We start from the raw sequence: 22611 nt of genomic DNA, 5'->3' as shown, positions 1-22611 counted from the left end.
TGTTTTTTATGACCCACTGTTTTCCTAGAAAGCATATCAGTGGGTAACTGGGTAATTGTTAAGCAGACTGTGTGAAAATTAAGTAATGTTCATCCATCAGATTGACCAAAATTAAAAAGATTGGTACATCCAGTGCTGGCTAGGGAGGTAAAACAGACACTTATGTACTGGGGAAGGGAGTCTCTATGAAATCAGTACATAGCTTTTGGAAAAAGCAGCTTGACAATATAAAAAATTCAAAAGTGCATGCTCTTTAGCAATTGCACCTCTAGATAAATATCTTAGATAAGTATTTATACATGTCCACAAAAAGGAATGTATAAGAATACTCACTGTCTTGAGAGTAGAACAGTGGTTACCAGAGGCTGGCCGGAGTGGGGGTGGGGGGGAGGCAGGGAAAACAGGGAGAGGTTGGCCAACAGGTACAAAATTACAATTAGACAGGAGGAATAAGTTCTGGTGTCCTATTGGACAGTAGGGTGACTATGGTCAACAGTTAAGTTTTATGTATTACATAACAGCTAGCAGAGGCTTTTGGATATTTTCCCCACAGAGAGAGATAAATACATGAGGTGATGGTTACATTGACTGCCCTGACTCGATCATTACACAACATCAGATTATACCCCATGAGCTTGTATAGTTACAATGTGTCGATTTAAATAAATAAATAAATAAGAATATTCACTATCTTAATACTGAAACATACTAAAAGTGATAAATGACCCAATACTCCACTGATTGGGGACCGGTTAAATAAACTATGGCACATCTGTTCTCTGTGATACTATGTAGCACTTAAAAAGAATGAAGTAGAGCCAGGTATATCAACTTGGAAAGCTCCTTAAGGCATTGTCAAGGGAAAAAGGCAAGGCAGATGAATACTACATATAATTTTTTTAAATTATGTTAGAAAAACACACACAAATTTTGTATTATATATTTCTCTGCATACTTAAACAGTATGTAAATGCATTCATAGGTTCTAGAAAGAAACAGACTAATCACACACAGTAGGTCCCTGAGAGAAGGAAACTGTGTGGGGATGTGGTATTCAAGAGGTATTTGTGTTGTCTGCATTTTAATGAATACGTGTTGATGAATTATTTGGAGAATTAAATCTAAATAACTTTTTTTAAGTCATGCTTTTACTCACCTTTTACATTATTCCTTTTCTGGAATCTTGGCAAAATAAACTTTTTCACTAACAGCCACAGTGTTTAAAAGCACATTTTCCTCAGCCTGATCTTCTACCTGTCTATATGCAGATGCTCTCTCTCACTCTACCCCACAGACCTGCCCACCTGAGCTAAGCGATGGGGAGGTGTGGGGACACAATAAATGGATTCATAATTTCAACAAATAAATATAAAACTGGAGTTGGTAAAGAATTACTTTACCTAAATACAGGTTAGAAAAATTGATTTTTTATTTTCATCTTAATATTTTTCCCTATTTTCCAACTGTATACAATGATCATGCATTGACCATCTAATCAGAATGAGTCTAAACCAGCAATCTCAGTGGAGGTGATTTTGCCTCCCAGGGATGTTTGGCAATGTCTGGAGACCATTTTGGCTGTCACAACTGGGGGACTGGTTGCTACTGGCACCTAATGGGTAGAGACCAGGGATGCTGCTAAACATCCGACAATGCACAGGACAGCCCTCACAACAAAGAATTATCTGGCCCAGTATGTCAACAGTGCTGAAGTTAAGAACCTCTAATCTAAACGCTCTACACATAAGCAGCATATAACTACTTGTTCTGTTTATTTCTTTGATATTTAATAGGATTGGGGAGGGCCTGGACTCATACCTGGACAATGAACTGGTAGATCATGACCAGGCTGACCAGCATGGTGACATTGGCCAACAGGGAGAAGATGGACAGGACTCGGAGGTTCCTGATGAAGACCAGCAGCACCAGGAAGGGCAGCAAGGAGAGCATGTAGAGTCGTGAGTCCATGGTGGGAGTGAGAACCACTGTCTCGTTGTTGTGGCAGTCATTGGTGGTCCCATTGGCTGCTTCTACCACCTAGAATGAGAAGAGGAAAAGAAAAAGGAAAGCCTCTTATGGGACAAAGGCCAGTGGATCTCCCACTGGAGGAGGTTCTTGACTAAAGGCTCAGGTTGTGAACAGAACTTATGGAAGTCTGTAGCAGTGAGCCTCCTCTGGGGATCTTCATGATTATCATCAGCAACCTAAGTGTCTGGGCTAAGTTTGATCATATTTCACCTAAGACAGGAGAAAGGAGAGGACATGCAGGATTTCCTCTATGCCCTAGGTCTTTAGATGAGAATCAAGCAAAAGACAATTCTATGTCAGTATTAAAACCATAGCTCTTTTGTTGACCAAAACTGGCTTGGAAGGAATCCTAAAAAGAAATTCCATCATCTCTTCGCATCCTCCATCTTTTTTTTTTTTTTAAATCCAGGACCCTACCTGTTTAAAGTTGTCAGCGAGAAACACAAAATAGACACAGCAGAATCCCAGCTGAGTGACAATCAGGAAGAAGTCCACAATGTGCCTGGAGATGGGGAAGGAAGGAACACAAAGACCATTATAATAAAAATGCAAGACTCCCAGAGGAATGAGTGTTTTAAATAGTGCTTTTTCCCAAGTCATCACAACAGTTGTCTCTTCCCAACAGGTGACAAGAACAAGCAAGGTGACAAAGTAAGAGAAGAAACTGTGCTAGGTGCCACCAGTCTGGAGCTTTTGGAGGAAAGTGAGGTAGGTGCTATCCATGTAGTTTCCAAGGTCCCCTTCCTGGTTTCTAGTCTAGAATGATGCATGAGGTCAGGCAGCCCCCAAGGCAGAGCACAGACACCAGGACTACTACCCAGTCCCTTGGCCTCCTACCTACCCACCTGCCCACCCATCCCATCTCACACTTTTTTCTTCTAAAGCTACAGGGAGCCCACAAGACCAAAGACCAGGAAGTGGACCTTTTCACTGTCTCTTTCTCTAACTTGGTTCCAACACCAACCCAGTCTCACATAAGTACACAGAAATAGATGTACCACAACAGATTTCCAGTTGAGGCATTGTTATAACAACAGCTGGTAACAACCTGAAGGGTCACCAAAAGGAAAGTGGTTAAATTATAGACCAGTCTTAAATGGAACACACAGCAGTTAAAAGAATGTATCAAATCTATATGTGCTGACAGAGGAAAATTGTCTAAGATATTTAAAGGGAAAAGGTAAGTTTTCAAACAGTATGCCTAGTATGGTCAATTTGTGCAAAAAAATTTTAAGAACACAGTATGTCTGTATATATACAGAAAATTCCAAAAGGATACCATGCAACTGTGACCAGTATTACCTTTACTTTTCACTGTATGTCCCTTTATCTTGTTCAAAAAAGTGTTTTTACTATGAGCACACATTAAAAGGGCATGAATTTTATTAAAAGAAGGAAGGGAGGGAAAAAGAAAAGAGGGATGAAGGAAAGGAAGGAAGAAAGGAAGCAGGTAAGAAAGGAAGGAAAAATTAACAACCAATCAACCTACAGTGGTCACTTGGCAATTTGGCTTCTCCCAGTCACAGAAAATAATTTTGTCAAAAGACTTACATAAAATGCATCACAAGATGAAGGTGACTACGAATGAAGGTAAAAGTTTCCTCTATGAACACTAAAAGAAACTTTTCTAGAAAAAATAGTTTTAATGCAGCTTAACTTAAAAAAAAAAAAAAAAAAAAGAATCAGCCCTTGATGGTATCAATTCCCAACATCTAGATATCAGAAACATAAAATAGAATATTTCCCGCCAGGCACCTGAAAAGTTACCATAAGGAGAAATTTCCAAACACTCCTCACCTCCTGGCAAACCCACCTCCCCGCTTTGTTCTAGCTCACCTTGGTTCCTCCTGGAAGTCCTTTCTTCTCCTGCCTACCATGTGCTGTCTCATCTGGCCCAGCTGGATGAGAGAATCTCTCAAGTTCCTCCCACTGAGCACCTAGGATATACTTCTATCTCACAACACTCTCTTCCTATCAGTGTATACTATCACTGATCTCTGGTCTTGTTCTCTGGCTTTTCTTCACATGCATCTCTCTCCTTACACAGACTACCAGCCTATGGAGCGCGGAAGCCACATCACGCACCCCAGGGAATCTTCCCTCTCTACCTAGAACTGTTTTGTGCCACTTATAAGAGAGTACTTAAATACAGTTGTTGAACAAATGAGTGAATCAAATATAATGAGTGGGGACAGACTGTCAAACCTGGAATGGCCCTTAGAGACCTTTCAGGCCAGGTTCCATGTTTTACTGATGAGGAAACTGAGGCCCTGACAGGGGAGGGATCACACAACTTTCCATAAGCAGAGCTGAGCTAGAACCCAAGCCACTGACCCAAACACCACTCTTTCCATTCCTTACACAGTCTCCCACATCATGCCTCCCTATGTGAAGGCGTCAACACAAGGAGGCCACAGCCCAAAGGAAAGAGGAAACCAGTTACCTTCCCCAGTGCGCATGGTTGCGGAGACAGGAGCTGGGGCTGGATTCCAGTCCATACATCACAGTATCCCCATAGTCCACAAAGGGTTTGTTCAGTCTGGAAAAAGGGCAGGTAGAGAGGAAGAGCAAGTGTGAGGATTAGACAATGACAGTGACTGAACAAATGTGGCCACTGAGACCTGGGCCAGTTCCCTATCTGTCACCCTGAAGCACCACTCTGAGTCCTGTAACTAATGCTTTCAAGGACCAGAAGTGTTAAGCTGACAACTGGATGGTTACTTTCATTATAATTAACGACCAGCTAGAAGAATCATCATTATAAAGCACATACAATTAGAATGTGGTCTCTGTCCACTGAACATAAGTAAATTTAACAGATGACAACGAGCCAAAAAAGAACACAAAAATAACCAGAGAAAGGTAACGCTGTAATAATAAGCAGTCATCTTTAGCTAGTGCAAAGAATTGAGAGTGTTCTGCAAAAGTGCTCTCTTTCAGAGTTGGTAATGGAACCCAAAAGGATAATTTGTCTCTCACGAGGTGGCTCAGAGGGCTCTCACCTGAGGCAGAAGTGATGCGCACATTTCACCAGGAGACTCATGCAGTGCACGGCCACGATGCCTATTACGAGCAGGCTGAGGGGACCCATCTGGGGACAGGTGTTGCAGGCAAAAGAGGGAGAGACAAGCAGGTAGAATTAGAAGTGAGCCCAAAAGAGACTTGATTTGCACATGATTAAAATGCCATTAAGACACTTTCCAGTGCTAAAACTTCTGGACCATCTTTATAGATAGAAATGTGATAATGGAGATTAGCTCTGTGAGATGGCTGCTGTCTGAATCACAGCATGCCTTTGAGAAATTTAATCTCATAGAGAAGAAGAACACAAGATAAGTCCGTTCCAAGACTGTAGCAAATCAGCAGAAGAGACTTCTCCTGTGACTCTGTGGGAAGAAGAGATGGGCTAAGGGATGTGGGGGCAGGGGGAAGTTATCTTTAGAGCAATGCCAGTTCAAGAAAGACAGAACTTAGCTAAGCACAACCCACATCCCTGAGCTACCCCCAACTCTTAAAAAAAAAAACCAGAATGGCTTTGGACAGGAAGTCTCTCTTAGAGCTGGCCATTGAGGGATGGAGCATAGAGGGACTATGTAGAAAATGGACAGACATCTGCAACTAACTCATTAGCTCATATTATTGATAGAAACTGCTTGAGTCATTTTAAGTACATTCTCTCCATCACAAGGTAAGCACCATGAGGGCGGGGATCTGTTTAATTCACTGATATATTTCAAGAACCTGAAACAGTGCCTGGCACCCAGAAGGCCTCCATAAATATCTCTAGATGAATCAACATCTAAATGTTGCTTTTTCTCAGCTGAATTAAAAAATAAAAAAGTTTACCTATTAGTAATGTTTTAAATAATTTTTTTTTTTTAAAGGACTCTCTCCTAAAATTTGTCACAGTACTTCTCTCCACCACTGCAGACCCTTACCAAGATGCCTGCATTCTTCACTGCCAGAGGCAGCCCCAGGAGTCCAGTGCCAATGTTGCTCTTTAACAGGTGGATCAAGGTCTGGAACCATCTGAAGTGGGAAGAAGGTAGACAAGGGAATGTTAACCATAATGATAGCTAACTTTTATTAGCACTTATGCCTACATGCATTATCTCACTTGATTTTCACAACTCTATGAAATTTTATTTTATGGATGAGGAAAGAACTTGCTCAAGGTCACACACTTAGTAAATGCTAAGCCAGGAGTCAAATCCAAATGGCCTGACCCCAGAGCTCACTTTCGTATCCTCTATGCTATAAGTCTCTGCTCCCCATGGCATTTCAGAGAGACAATGGGGTCCCCTCCAGGCACCCTGTCCTTCCCTAGTTACATTTGGGCCTGGTTCTAACCACTGGGTCGGCCACTGTAAAGACTCCCAAAACTGCAACAGAGGAAGACAAAACTATGAAGGACAAAAACTGGTGTGAGAGAAGAGGGGAAAGAAAAAAATGGAAGCCCCAAACCTTGTAACATAAAGTTTTATACAACGTGAACAGAATAAAAGTCATATAACACCATAAGAGGCTGGAAGTCTCTGGGGCACTTTGTATTTAAAAAAAAAAAAAAAGTCAAATGCCATAGAGCCCTAGCATTGGAGAATCCCTCTGCTGATAGTCACTGAATTTATCCATCTGCCTTGAGGGCAGATTTTTCCCTTATCTATTTGTGTAGACTGTCCCCCTCAAACTGCCATGGAAAGCCTCTCACATTTCCTCATTCATGTTTTCATGCAACAAATACCATCTGTCATGTATAAAACATTGTATTAACTGCAGTGGTGAAGATGAATATGAATTAGATATAGACCTTAAGTCTCTAGAAATTAATAATGTCTCAAGGAAAATAAGGAGACATATTAATAACCACCCAAGGTAAAAGGATCCCTGTTTTAAGAAAAGTGCAGAAACAAAGCCCAGGGAGAAGAGAGGCAGGAGAGTCTTTCTATAGTAGAGAGAATGAGCTGAGCCCAGCAGGACAGGCAGGATTTGTAAATGTGCTACCGGGAAGAGGACACCTGGGCACAGGAAAGGGCCTGGGAACAAGACCCTAGAGAAATACATGGGGCATGGACAGGAGGAACAAGAATACTGGGGTTTAGTAGCTGCTCAGGTAGGGGTGTGGGTGGCAGAGAATTTTTCTTTCTTCTATAGAGAATAGGAAGTCATCAAAGGACTGACAGCAGAGGAATGGCTTGCCTGCAGTGCTTTCTATCCTTTGTTACTTCCAGAAGAATAGGAAGCAGGTCAAATACAGCATCACTATGCCCCAAATCACTTAGGATTTGGCCCCTGGCACTGTCTGGAAATTCTGCACTATAAATAACCTAAATCCCTCAAAACTTATGCTCACACACATTTCTTCAAATATGCAATTCAGCAGAAACTGAAAGCAAATAACACTTGTTACTCATAAAGGCCCTTTATCAGATCCATCTACAACTTCTAGGAAGGAATTTTACTTTAACCTTTCTCTTTTTACATTCAAGAAGATCTCTTGATTTCAGGATTGAGCAAGGAAACTACTCTGACTCTAAATGAGAGGAGGTTAAGTGCTCTCCTGGACTATCCTGAGGAAACAGCTTAAGGACTGCAGGGCCCAGTGCTGACTCCTTCATTATCAGCAGTGGTCAGGATAATGGGCCTATTAAACTTCTATCTTGACGAATGTTTAACCCACTTAAGGGCAAAGGTAAACACTGTACCAAACCCACCTGCCTACCAGAGGCCTCCCCCAAATGACTCTGAGCTGATTTCATGGGAGGTCAGGTCCCTGTAGCCCTAGCTGTGCCATCACCTCCACATGACGATCCCTTTCCCCTCTCTGGACCTGTTGTCTCATTTGTACAGTGAGGGAGCTGGACTAGGACAAGATGATCTCCATGGTCCCTTCAGCTCTGAAATACCAGGATTCTAGATGACTGACCAAAATTACTCTTTTTAATAGATGGCCCCAAGCTGGGATTACCCAATACTGTGGATATCACAAAATCAACTCCATGGACTGCAGTCTTAACTACAAGGGGGACTATCTTTCTGAAAAAGGGAAGAAGGGAGAAGTCCGGCAAATCTCTATAGTTCCATTTATGCTCCATCAGAAGTTTTTATACTTTTTGGTCTCAGGACCCCTTTATTCTCTGATAAATTACTAAGAACCCCAAATAGCTTTTGCTTATGTGGATTATATATGCTGATACATATGAGGGTACTTCAAAAGGTTCATGGAAAGATTCATATTATCTCTTAATTCTATTTTTCCAAGAACTTTTGAAGTACTCCTCATACTATACTAAAAATCAAAACTGAAAAAAAATTTAAAATATTTTACTGAAAATAATAGTAAGTTCATTACATGTTATTATAAAAAACAGATTTTTCTTATAAAAAATAACTCCATTTTCTGGAAAAGAAAATGTGAGAAGAATGGCACTGTCTTACTTTCTCTGCAAATCTCTTTAATGTCTCACTTAGAAGATAGCTGGATTTCTGCTTCTACATTCAATCTGTTGTGATACACTCTTTTGGCTGAAGTATATGAAGAAAATTTGTTCCCTCTTAGACACGCAGTAGGAAAGGGAAGGCGTGTTTTAATAGCCTCTTCAGACAATTAGGGTAATTTTTCTTTGACATTACTCCAAAATGCAACACATGATGGTTTCTTCAAAGCCAGTTGCAAGGTGGAATCTGAACTCTTCATACTCTATTACATTAAAATCCACTGGTGGTCTTGCTCTTTGAATGGATCTTTTCCCCATGCACAATTTCCTAACATCATACTTTGGTCATCTGGAGGATATTGGTTCCCTGAGTTATGCAGATCTTCCAAATGCTAACACCTTTCATTGCACAATATCAAAAAATCACATTCACTAATATCACCACTGAGCTCATCAGAAAAGTCTTTAAGTAGAGGGAAGCTGTCAGTGCTGAATACAAGTTGTTGGGTTTTTTCCCCTAATTTTGCTTGAAAGCTCAAATTTTACTGTTGGCAACAAATACTGTTGACTGTTTTTCTTGAGGTGATGAGCTCATTTCTTTCATTTTCAAGAAATGTCTGCCAAGTACTCAGGTCTGAATAACTTTTAATTTCTTAGTTGTTCTTTCTAGTAAAAATAGTGTTCTATGAAAAAGAAACAGCTAGTTCAGTTGACAACTGAATCACTCAAGGTCTTCACCTTGAGACAAGGACCATACGTTGGTATGCCACAGAGGTGCTCCAGTGCACTGCCCATTTTGTCACACAGAATATTACAACACCTGTACTGACAGGTCTTGATTTAATAAAATTAGTAATCGGACTGTTGCACCAATGACACTGTTAAATGAAACTGGCTTTTTCCTCTGTGCGTTTGTGGCAATGAGAAATACACTGATGACTAGTATAATTCGGTGCCACTGCCTCAACTCGTGTTAGTGCACCTGCAGTTTCACCCGTACTGCTTCTGCATCATCGGTGCAGATGTTGACACAGCAAAAAGGCAAACAACACTTTAGTCTTACTATGAAGATAGTTTTGACCTCAGAGGCTTCTCAGAATGATCTTGGGCACCCTAAAAGGTCTGCAGACCACACTTTGCAAATGGCTCCAGATCACCTAGAGAAAGGCAGTTTTGATCAGCTAGTTTCTCAGCGTGCCAGCCTGGGGAAGAAGCACTGGGGCTCGATTAATAGGTGGTATTATGTAACGCAACATTGGAACAAGAAAAATTTGCCCAGAAGCATAAAATGAGGCTGTTGTCAAAGCGGTCAACAGCTTGATAACACCAAATGCTAGAAAATAATCTCACTAAACACACCATTATGGAAGTGTTTGGGGGTTCTTATCTGTACCCCCAATCAGGGTTTTTTACTGAGCCCTTAACTTCTAGAAGAGCTGGGTGTGTGCATGTATATGTGCAGCAGTCTAAGAAGTACTTCCATGTACTTTGTCCTTGGCATACCAAATAGAAGGGTGCGGCAAATTACAAATGGAAAAGCAACCTAGCTCAAAAACTTGTCCCTAACACTTCTTACATATTAAAGACTCATTTGGGTTAAAAAGTTTCTGGAAACCAACTTATATTTTAATCATACATGGTATGTATTCTACTTAAATGCTTGTGTGGATCCTGTGCCACAGGCTGGAAGTACTGAACTGGTCCTCCACGTCCCAGGGGTGTACTTTTCCAGGTACGTGTGATGGGACTGCAATACCTGCCTTCACCTACAGATGGGGTTTCTTGGTCACCTACCTTGTATCACAGTATCTGGGCAGAAAAGGGAACTCAGAACAAAGTATACTCTGGAAAATGTCCCAATGCAAGCCCAAGGAAAGTACCTTCTGATTTGCTCAACTTCCAGCAAACAGGGGGAATAATTTTTGGTTGACTATTAGTTAAAATAAAATGTGAAAAAAAGAGATATTCAGAATAGCTAACAAGCAGGCATCAGCTTCCACATGTCCAAAACCTATGAGCTACTATCCTGAAGTTGCTAGCTGGTTGGTTTTGAGCTTCAGAGAGGTCTCTATACAAATGAAACTCCAGATTCCATATGGCAAGTATTGCTTAGACAAGATGATGTCAGAGAATAAGAAGGACCAAAAACTGGAAGGGTAACTACAGAGAGAGAAGCTGAGAAAAAGTATTTCACAATAACAAGCGTGACCTCTGAAGGGAAGCTGTCACGGGCGTGTGGAGCTCCTCTATCTGGAGGATGCCAGGGGACAAATAAAGTAGAAGAAAGAGGAGAAGGATGGTCTTCACTGCTGCCATTTGTGCTCTGAGCAATCTTTTCCATCAGCTAAAACTGCAAGCAAATGCAAAATCTACAAAAGCAAGCCATATGAGAAATAAACTATAAAGGTGGAATCTCTGTGAACAGAAAACAGCTAGTGGTGGTGAGGGGCCAGAAATGTGGACAGACCATATCCTCTAGTTCCTTCCCAGCTTGTAAGAGACAACGCCCTGCACCAGGAGAGAGTGCAGGCAGAGGAAGCTTCACCAGTGATGGGCTCCAGGAGAAGCTTTCCTGGGCCCCTCAGACAGTCATAGGGGATGGCACAAGTTTAGGACAGAAAGGATCCCTCGGTAAGCCACACCCAACCCACAAGGGAACACAGAAAGGGTAACAGCTAAGCTTGAGGAATAAACAGAAGGGCTGCAACAGATGGCATGCTGGGATCCAGAAAATGACAGAGGGCTGCTGACGTTGGGGAGTAGCTGGGAAACTCAATAGAGCAGAAAACCTTCCTCTGAATTTTCTAATACAAGTGGTGAGCACCACACAGTCGGCATGGCTTCATAGTGGGGTCCTCGATTTTTTCTTACATTTGGGGAAACAGAAGCCTGAAGAGGGTCTCAGCCCAGATGAATCTTGGGCTTCAGTTTCCAGGGACGAGACTTAAGCCCTCCTTAGGGAATGCAAAGCAGATCTCTTCTTCTCTATCAGTACCTGAGTTTTTTAAGTGCAGAAGTTATTCCTCCCTCTACACTATTCTTCAGCCAAATGAACTGGCTGTTTGGTGATGGGGATAGAAGTCTGGGGGAGACTTTGCAAAGGAGGCTTCCAGTTGGGCTTGGCAATATTTGAGGTTCTAGCACAGATGACACATGGTTCTAAATTAAGAGATTGTCCTTTCCAGAAGCTTTTCTTCAGGCCAAGCTGTTACTAGGCACCAGCCTTCTGGGATCAACACAGCTAAAATGAACAAAGATGAAGAAACAGACTAGAGAGTAACAGGCAAGGAGCATAAATCTCAGCACTCCTTTCATCTGTAAAGTGGGGAACTGATGAAATGGGCATGGAGAAGTAACTCCAAGGGAGACATAGGAACATGGCCCCACTCAGGAGGGTAGAAGAAGATAACGGCTACTTACGTTGTGCTGTTGCTTTCCCCGAAACGCTGGTAGGAGCTGGGGGAGAAGTTGCTCAGACCTTCCGAGGAGCTCTCCTCCGGGCTCGCATCAGTGGAGCTGTAGTCCTGGTAGTCTTCATTCCGCAGTCTCTGCGTGGACATGGTAGCTGGAGGGAAAGGGCCAGCATTAAGACCTCCAACAGCTGGGTCCTTGAGCTCCAAGTCTGGGGTGGGCTCTGGGGCAGAAGCAGCCATTGTCACTGTTGCTTACAGTGCCAGGTGCTCTATGAATTAAGTACAACCAGTGTGCCTGGTATCAAGGGAAATGGAAAAGGTGCAAAGTACACAGGGCGGGCATGGCTCCCTCGGCCTCTGCCTCCCACCTTCCCAGTTGGTATCAGACTCATAAATTTCTAAATTCACCAAAGTACACCTGGGTAGAACAGAGGTGAGACACTGTTTGGGAAAAATGTTTAGAAACACAGACAAGTGCTTCCAGGAAGCCTTCCCCATTACTTAGGTCAGGATTAACTACTCCTTCCTCTGAGCTCATTTCTTGGGCTTTGAAAACTAGATTTCACAAAAGCAAGCTCTCAGAGGAGGGGAATCTGGGTATTTCTCATTGTGCCCTCTTTCCTCTACCTTCATTAGAGGATTTTACTGCATTCAGGAAATCCCCTCTGGACCATCCGGTTCTGCTCAAACTCCCCACCAGGTGCAAGAGTCACAAATGACGTTCTCCTTCTCTCTGCCATGACCTCAGTCCTATCCTATACTCTTCGGAGGCCATGAGAAACTCTTATCCCTTGGCCCTAGGACTCTTTTCCTGAGTACTGAGAAGTGGCAGCTGAAGGCAGCTCAGAGGAAGACCAGGAGCATGAGGGATGCTTACCTCTTGCCCTTGTTTCAACATCTCCCCTCCACAACTCTTCTTCCTTTTTATTTTCATGGATTTGCTCATTTTAAAAGACAGTAAGAGAAGAAACCCTTCCTGTTGTGTGCTGGGGAAAGACAGTAAAAGTGGTGTCCCTGGGTGGACTTTCTCAGTAATGCTACCACAGAAAAAAGAAGGACAGTGCCTCATTAAGATACACAATAAGGATACATTTTGGGAGTCATGTAGGCCCCCAGAATTCTAGAGACTGTTGCTGAAAGGGCCTTCAGAGGTCACTCCAAACCCTCATTTAACAGAAAAAGAATCGCACAGGTTGAAGGTTCAGATCCACAAGACTGAGTCCCATTTCCCACACCAATTGCAAGCCCCAGACTGCTTTACTTGTGCTTCTCACAAGCCGGCTATGAATCAGGGTTCCCATAGTCCCCTCTTTGGATTCAATTAGTTTGCTAGAATGGCTCACAGAACACAGGGAAACACTTACTTAGGTTTACTGGTTAACTGCAACAGATATTATAGAGGAGACAAAGAGGTACACGGGGTGCAGCATATGGAAGGGGTGCAGAGCTTCCACACCCTCCCAGGTGTGCCCCCTCCAGGAACCTCCTCCACATATTCAGCTACCTAGAAGCTCTCTGTCCTCTTGAACCTTCTATGGAGACTTCATTGAACAGGCATGACTGAAGCATGGATAACCATGCAGAAATGTGATTGGGCAAAAGCGTGTGATCTAACACTAATAGATTAACTGGGGAAATGCAGCAAGGCCTGTCTGGATTCTTCGTGGTTTCTCTATGCAGCATTCCTTCCTCTCGGATATGGGGCAAGAATCCTTCTGAAATGGGGCGCTATGGTTTGAATGTTTGTCCTTGCCAAAATCCATGTTGGAACTTAATTCCCAATATGGTATTTGAAAGTGGGGCCTTTAAGAGGTGATTGGATCAGGAGGACTCCGCTCTCATGAGTGAATTAATCTATTCATGGATTAATGGATATGGTTTAATGATTTATCAGGGAGTAGACTGGGGGCTTTCTAAGGAGAGGGAGAAAGCATGTGGAAAAAGCTCTTGCTCAGCCCTCTCGCTATGTGATGCCCTGCATCACTACAGGACTCTGTACAGAGTCTCCACCAAGAAGACCCTCACTAATTGTGTTCCCGGTACCTTGGACTTCCAAGCCTCCAAAACTGTAAGAAATAAATTCTTTTTATATATTACCCAGTTTCAGGTATTTTGTTATCAGTGACAGGAAATAGACAAATATATGAGGGTAAGCAGATTAGAGAATATCTTTATGGCAAGCTCCAAGCCGGAAAAGTGGGGGAAGATTAGAGTCCTGCCTTGGGGAGAAAAAGGAGCAGATAAAAGGGAGGCAGGAGAAGGTCAGAGAGAAGTCACTTAGGAAAGAACAAGGACTATGGGAGTTACGAGCCAGGAATCATGGACAAAAACATACACACACACATACACACACACACTCATAACATCACACCTATATAATACTAAAGGTGAAGGGATAGAATATAGGAACTGATAAATTTCCCAATTCCTCCCCATACATCAAGAAACCACTCTGTTGCTTACTTAGTATAGATGCTCAATTTATTTCAAACACTGTAAAGAGGCCTCTTCACGTTGTATATAAAAACTGAAGTTACCCTCAGCAGAATGTTGCTAAGAAAACTGCTAAAAAAATTTTTTAAAAAGGCTGTAATCTATAGATCTAAAGTTCAGAGTTCAACAAAAAACTGCAGGATATGGGAGATATGGCTTAGCAATCACATGCATATTGAAAAAAGGAAAAAAATGCAACTTATAGGTTTTGGTTGATGATAAGCTCAATAGAAGTCAATGATATAATAATAGATGACAAATAAACTAATACAATTCTAGGTTGCATTAGGATGAGAGAGAATCCCAGGTAGATGACAGCACCATTCAGTTTTACCATGCACTATAATCTGTTCCAGGCAGCATACTACAAAGGCAATAATGACAAACTGTGCTATATCCAGGGGTCAACACCATGATCAAGAAGGGGATGGAAACCAACTAAACGAGGAATGGCTGGAAACACTGAGAAGGTTCAACTTGGCAACTTGGGAAGTACAAAAACTGTCTTTAAAAGCTGTCATATGGATTGGACATGTTCTCTGGGGCCTCAAAGATCATCAGTCAGAACCAGGGTCAATAGGTGGAAAGTAAAAGCAGACAGATCTTAGGCTAGACATAAGGAAGAACCTTATATCAAAGACAGTAGTCCAAATGGAACAGATTGCTCTAGGAGAAAGTATGTTCCCCATCCCTGGAAAAGTCCAAGTAGAAGCCCTTTCTCAAAAAAATTTCACAAAAAACTTGTATTATGAAAAGACTATTCATGGATTACAAACACTTTTTGCACCAAAGCAAACTCGTACTAACTTTTTATAACATGTCTGAACAGGATCTAGTTTGAGGCACTGAGAAAGATAAGACATCAATTTGAAAAGAGCCCCTATCAGAGCAATACGAATTCTGCTAAAGTTGAAGCAAGAAAAAAACACCAAATTATGGTGAAGCGTGGGTAGAAGAATGGTGAAATTATTGATGCTTTACAAAAAATTAATGGGAAAAATGCTGCAAAGAAAGTAGCAGTTTACAAATGGATAACTCGTTTTAAGAAGGGATGAGACAATGTTGAAAATGAAGTCACAGCAGTAGACCATCCACATCAATTTGCAAGGAAAAAATTAATCTTGTTCACGCCCTAATTGAAGAGGACTGATGATTAACAACAAAAACAATAGCCAACACCACAGACATCTCAATTGGTTCAGCTTACACAATTCTGACTGAAAAATTACAGTTGAGCAAACTTGCTGTTCGATGGGTGCCAAAACTGTTGCACCCAGATCAGTGCAGATAAGGTCAGAGCTTTCAATGGAAATTTTAAACAAGTAGGATCAAGAACCTGAAGCATTTCTTTGAACAACTGTAACAGAAGATGAAACATGGCTTTACCAGTACAATCCTGAAGACAAAGCACAATCAAAGCAGTGGCTATCAAGAGGCAGAAGTGGTCCAGTCAAAGTAAGACTAGACCAATCAAGACAAAGCTCACGGCAACAGTTTTTTTGGATTCAATACATTACATGAGATATTCAACATTTATTTTAAAATAGGTTTTGTGTTAGATGATTTCACTCAACTGTAGGCTAATATAAGTGTTCTGAGCACATTTAAGGTAGGCTAGGTTAAGCTATGATGTTCAGTTGGTTAGGTATATTAAGTCATATTTTCAACTTATGGTGGGTTTATTGGAATATAACCCCATTGTAAGCTGAGGAGCATCAGTGCATGAGTTTGGAGTCCAGTTGTGTGACTCTAAGCAAGTTAATTAATTTACCTATGACTCAATTTCCTCATCTGAAAGATGTCATTAATAATATCTACTTCACAATATTGTTATGAAGATAGGAGGAAAAGATAAATAAATTTAGCTATGTTGTCTGGCACATATGAACCTTATTAATTTTAGCAATTGTGATTATTACTATACAGAAGTTCAGGCACAGGGAATGAGAAAGTTCACCATATAAACTCTGCAGTACATTATCCATTTAATACTCTGGAGAGTGGAGCCAGGTCCCTATCTTGAAAATGGTGGTCAAAGTGCCTGAAGCATGTCCATAACCCACACAGGCAGATTCTCTGACTATATGAAAAAGGGAAGCACGGAGGAGCCTTTCCTACTAGAGTGGGTCACTGAGAACTGGCCTTGGGTGTCAAGGCTTCCCAGAGAAATGTTTTGGAGGATAATAGAAGGGAAAGCACCAAATGCAGCATCATGTGGTTCCTATTTTGGCGTACTTACAACGTCCCATCCATTGGACCCCACACCCATTAAACAGAGGCTATCTTTGTATGCTCAACCCAGCAACACGTAGCCCAAGGAGCGAGGTACAGGATTCTTCCAAGACCTCGGTTGAGGTAAACAGACTCAATGTGAGCTTCCTCTATGGGAAAAAGAGAAAAGATGGCTTAGATGTTAGTGGTATTAGTCAGTCACACAGTTCTGGAAAAGGTTATCAGCACCAGGCCAGCAAAGGTAGAAACAGAAGCTCATTCACTCAACCCAGTCCTAGGATCTTACTTCAGGTCAGGGTAGAAAGAAGAAATGTTATTAACAACAATGACTCCTCAACCCCTGGCCCTTGAAGAGTTATCAAGCATTTAAAGAAATGACACATTTATGGGGGAGGGGGATAGAAAGAAAGAAAAGCAAGAGTACTTAACATGAGAATAGTTACCTAAGGCAATGGGAAAAATACATAGAGCATTCACAAAAGTGACCACCTACTCCATCTACTCTAACTCACATCCCACATGCTAACAAGCCCAGTCCTAGAATTTCACAGAACCTTTGAATTGGAAGATAACTTAAAACTTTATCTAGTCCAACCCTCTATCTCTAGGGACAGGGAGCTCCATGCTCTGTGTTCCAATGTGGGAGAATTCTAATTCTTTGAAACTTTCATGTTCACCAAACACCATCTCCCTATAGCACTTCCATCCTTTGGTCCTAGTTGTAGTCTCTGGAATACTACAAAATAAATGGAAACTTTCTTCCTTGCATAGCCTTTGTAATAGACAAAGACAGCTCTGAGCACTCGGAATGCCACAGCGATGAGGCCAAATGAACAGCTAAATGGCTTAGAAGGAAAATAAGGACTCAAGATCAGGCAATTATAAATGACACAGTCAGAAAACAAAGGGAGAGAGGCTTAATACTGTTATCAGAGCGGTCTCTGCTACATATAGCCTCCACCCTGAGACGGTCTCAAACTCAGAGCAAATGACAGAGCCTTTTGTGTCCCCTTACTTCTTGACTCAAGGACATCTTTAAAGAAAACATGTTCTGAATGCAAGCTAATTACTATAAACTGGACTCTAGACAAGAGTCAAAAGAGGGCCCTGATCATACTTAAAGTAATAAAAGACAAGTCAAAATCATTTTCAACTACGAACATTTAGCTTAGACATAACACAGTGATAGGAAGAATGAGGAGGAGGATTTCATGGCAACCTAGGAATAAGATAAATACAGGAAAGTGCTTCCTGGACAACTGGATTAAATGTTGTTGCAAGGCTGATAATGTACACAGTGAGGGGATGGGAAGGTGGGGGAGGTGGGAATCTCTCTGAATAAAAAACAGGCTTAGACACACAGAGTGTCAGAGCAGAAGGGCCCTTAGGGATTCAATCCCATCATAGTGCTGACTGAGAAACCTAAACCCAGGTGAGGATGGGAGTCACCTAGGGTTGCTAAGTAAGTGGCAGAGCTAGAACAAAAATCTTCCAATTCCCCAATCTCAGTTCTTTCCATGACTCCATGCTACTATCTTATTTCAGTAGGTCTCAAACAACTGTAAAACATCCACACAAATAACCAAGTCTCTTGTCTCTCCAAGTCTGACAAGTTACACAAAAAATAAAGCAAAGGTTTTTGCATTCTTCAAGCTAATGTCAGGGCTCTGCTCAACCTCCACTGAGCCGCCTAACCTCCCAGAAGCATACTCCGATTCATATTTCACATTTTGGTATGACTTACACAAAATTGCAGGACAGTTAAAAATCAAACCTACGGAATGATGAGTTTGCAGAAAAATCATGAACATACAGGGAACCACACCCAGAGCCAAACCAAGCCGGGCGATGGAGAACGCAGAGAGCTAGAAAAGGAGAGGACTAAAAGAGAAAGGGACAGGAAAGGGGTTGCCTTTCACGTGTCAAGTTCTCCGCAGGAGGCAGTGTGGTGAAAAGCTAACAGCTGCTGGAGCTTAGGGAGACCTGGATTCTAACTCACTGGGTGACCTTAAGCAAGCCCCTACCCCTTCCTAGGACTGTTTCTCCAACTGTCCCAGGAGGGGTTGCACCAAATGATTTCACAGGGTTCTTGCCGTTCTGCTACTCTTATGACCCTAAGACCCATTATTAGCAAGCCCGGAGCCGGGCTTCCGCTGCGGGCAAGAGACATGCCGGAGACACCCGAGCCCTTCGAGAAGCAAGGAAGAAGCCCTAGCTGGTCGTTCGGGTGATCTTCCCCATCTCGGGACCACAGTTTCACCACCTGTCAAGAAGGACGGAGAGACCCCAACCCCACGAGGTCAAGAGAGAGAGCGCGAGAGACAAGGGTTCTTCAGGTCCCTCATCCGGGAGGGGTGCCCGCACCGTACCGCAGCTGCGGCCCGGGAGCCGAGGGGACTCGCAGACCCGCAGCCCAGGAGGGTCAAGTGCCTGACCTGGAGCATCTGCTACGCCGGGAGGAGGGCGAGGTGGGTCCCGCCCGAGGCGGTGACGGCCGCCAGCCGGAGCAGGTCAGCGCAGGGACTCACCACTAAGGCTCCGGCTCCGGCTCCAGCGCAGCCCACCACCCCTCCCTGCCTCAGCGCCCACCCCTAGCCATCCTCCTGGGCTGGCCCGGCAGCCGCTTCCGGGCCGCGTCACATGATTAAGGCGCTGAAGCGAAGCCGACGTCACGTGCTCCCCTGCTTGGCCGCTCCTCCTCTCAGTGCTCCGGCGCTCTGCTCCGCAGCACCACCTGGCGACCAACTGCAGGGAACTGGGACTGGGAGTGGGAACTGAAGGCACTGATCTTGGAGCATGGGCAGAGTTCAGTCAAAGTACAGTGCCCCGAGCTGTGCGCTTGTGAAATATCGCTAATTTGTACATTTGCTCCATTTTTAACACATCTAGATGAGTATGCATTGCTTTTATAATCAAGAAATATACATCTTTTTAAAAATCAACTAATCGTATTTCTAGAAGTATGCAAAAACTCTCTGTGGTTGCTACTAGCAATAAGAATGTGGGGTAGAGCGACACTATCTTTTAATATATTTAAAAATTTGAAGTAACATTTTTTTTTTCCACAAGAAAATTCAGTTGATTTAATCATTACAAAGAACACAAGGACATGGGCAGAGTTATGGCTAAGTATAGTGTTTTTGTTGTTGTTGTTGTTGTTGTTTTTTTAAAGATAACCGGTAAGGGGATCTTAACCCTTGACTTGGTGTTGTCAGCACCATGCTCAGCCAGTGAGTGAACCGGCCATCCCTATATAGGATCTGAACCCGCGGCCCTGGTGCTATCAGCGCCACACTCTCCCTAGTGAGCGCCACACTCTCCCTAGTGAGCGCCACACTCTCCCGAGTGAGCCATGGGCCACCCCCTGGCTAAGTATAGTTTTAACAATGGAAACTGGTAACATCCATGAAATAAACAAAGTGATTTTCCTTAATGCAATTTGCAAAAGGTTAAGTCCATCCACCAACAAAAGCTTGTTCTTAGCAAACACTTTCTTTTCCTACAGCAATTTCCTCAGTATGTTTACATAAAAATCAAGTAACTTTCTCAACATATCAATCAGTAGATTAACCTGCAGCGAGGACATCTGCCCTTTGAGCCAGCAATTTTGCTGTGTGAAGTAACATTTTTAAATGATGGCAACATTTCAGTATGTTTAAGGTGTTTATATTACCTAGGCTTCTCCTCTTTCCTCCTTCTTGCTATAGATTTTTCCTTTAAAAAATATGGACGTAGACTTCAAGTCAAAAACTATCACAAGAGACAAAGAAGGTCATCAGTTAATAATAAAGGGGTCAATTCATTAAAAGGACATAACAATTGTAAATATATGCACCTGACATTGGAGCATCGAAATCCATACAGACAAATATTAATGGATGTGAAGAGATAAATAGATGCAATATAATAACAGTAAGGGACTTCAATATCCCACTTTCAACAATGGGTAGATCAACCAGACAGAAAATTAAAAAGGAAACACTAGACTTGAATTACACATCAGACCAAATGGACTTAACAGACATATACAGAACTTTCCATCCAACAGCAGCAGAATACAAATTTTTCTCAAGTACACCTAGAACATTCTCCAGGATGGATCATATGTAAGGCCACAGAATAAGTCTTTACAAATTTTAAAAGACTGAAACTGTATCTAGTATTATTTCAGAACACAATGGTATGAAACTAGAAATCAACAACAGGAGGAAACTTGAAAATTTCACAAAAATGTGGAAATTAAACAATATGTGTCTGAACAACCAATGGGTCAAAGAATAAATCAAAAGCAATATTAAAAAACATTGTCAAACAAATGACAATGGAAACATAACATCCCCAAACCTATGGGATGCACTAAAAACAGGAAGTTTATAGCCTACATTACAAAAAGGAAAGATCCCAAATAGTCTAACAGTATACCTCAAGGAAATAACAGAAAAAGCCAAACAGAAATAGAGAACAGAAAGCCCCATAAATCAATAAAATGAAGAGTTGGTATTTTGAAAAATAAGCAGAAACAACAAACTGTTAGCTAGAATAAGAAAGAAGGAGAAGACTCAAATAAGCAAAATCAAAAATGAAAGTGAAAGTGTTACAACAGACACCTCAGAAATAAAAAGGATTTAAAAAGGGACTATTGTGAATAATTATATGCCAACAAATTGAATAACCTGGAGGAAACGGATAAATTTCTAGAAAAACACAGCGTGACAAGATTGAATCAGGAAGAAATAGAAAGCCTAAACAGACCAATAACAAATAAAGAGATTGACAAAGTAATCAAAAACCTTCCAACAAATAAAGCCCAGGACCAGATGGCTTCACAGTTGAATTTTACCAAACATCCAAAGAGGAATTAATACCAATACTTCCTTGACTCTTCCAAAAAATAGAACCGTTGGAAGTACTTCCAAACACATTTTATGAGGCCAGCATCACCTTAATACTTAAGCCAGACAAAGACATGACAAGAAAAAAAACTATAGGCCAATTTCTCTGATGAATGTTGATGCCAAAATGCTCAACAAAATATTAGCAAACCAAATTCAACAACACATCAAGAAGATTATACACCATGATGAAGTGGGATTTATTCCTAAAATGCAAGACTGATTTAACACACGCAAATCAATGAATGTGATATATCATATTAACAGCATAAAAGATAAAAACCACCTGATCATCTCAATTAAACTGGGCATTTAACCAAAGGAAATGGAATCACCACCTCATAAAGATATCTGCACTCCCACATTCACTGCAGCATTATTCACAATAGCCAAGATATGGAAACAACCTAAATATCCATTGATGGATAACAAAACTGTGGTGTATATATATACAATGGAATATTATTCAGCCTTAAAAAAAGAAAAAGAGATCCTGCCATTTGCCACAACATGGATGAAACTGGAGGGCATTATGCTAAGTGAAATAAGCCAGGCACAGGAAGGAAACTATTGCATGATCATACTTAGAGAACAGAACAGTGGCTACCAGGGATGGAGATATGTCAGAGAATACAAAGTAGCAGATATATAGATGAGCAAGTCTAGAGATCTAATTAATGTACAATATGAGGACTATCGATAATAAAATTGCACTATATTTGGGATTCCTGCTAAATAAGTAGATTTTAGCTGCTCTTGCCACAAAAACAAAATAAATGGGTAACTGTGAGATGATGGATATGTTACTTTGTTTCACTATAGTAATCATTTTGCTATCTATATGTATCACATTACATCATTTTGTACACCTTAAATATACACAATAAATTTTATTTAAAAAATAATAATCATGTAACTACTCAAAAAAACCACATAATTATGCTGAGCAAAAGAAGTCAGGAAAAAAATTCCACTTATATAATATTCTAGAAATTAAAAATAATCTACAGTGACAGAAAACTCATCAGTGGTTGCCTGAGAATGGGGGCAGGGGCAGGAGAGGAGAGAGTGATTATAAAGGGGCATAAGGAAGCTTTTGAGGTGACAAATTTGCTCATG

At 41.6% G+C, this 22611-nt stretch overlaps 1 protein-coding gene across 4 annotated transcripts in view; it reads right to left on the bottom strand.

Moving 5' to 3' along the window:
- The window catches only part of SLC36A1 (solute carrier family 36 member 1), a 69808-nt gene extending 50646 nt beyond the window's left edge, over positions 1 to 19162 (bottom strand). For all 4 annotated transcript variants that reach the window (XM_063085405.1, XM_063085406.1, XM_063085403.1 and 1 more), the window contains exons 1-7: positions 19129 to 19162; positions 11883 to 12027; positions 5967 to 6057; positions 5031 to 5119; positions 4472 to 4567; positions 2446 to 2530; positions 1819 to 2037 (exon numbers count right to left, since the gene is read on the bottom strand). In XM_063085405.1, coding sequence (XP_062941475.1) covers positions 1819 to 2037; positions 2446 to 2530; positions 4472 to 4567; positions 5031 to 5119; positions 5967 to 6057; positions 11883 to 12022 — 720 coding nt within the window. In that variant the 5' untranslated portion in view covers positions 12023 to 12027; positions 19129 to 19162. The remainder of the gene's footprint in view (positions 1 to 1818; positions 2038 to 2445; positions 2531 to 4471; positions 4568 to 5030; positions 5120 to 5966; positions 6058 to 11882; positions 12028 to 19128) is intronic.
- Positions 19163 to 22611: the final 3449 nt, after the last annotated feature.

This window comes from Cynocephalus volans, chromosome 2 (assembly GCF_027409185.1).
Source record: "Cynocephalus volans isolate mCynVol1 chromosome 2, mCynVol1.pri, whole genome shotgun sequence".
NCBI lineage: Eukaryota > Metazoa > Chordata > Mammalia > Dermoptera > Cynocephalidae > Cynocephalus > Cynocephalus volans.
The sequence above is the reverse complement of the archived record's forward strand: the minus strand, read 5'-3'. Positions and strand labels throughout refer to the sequence as shown.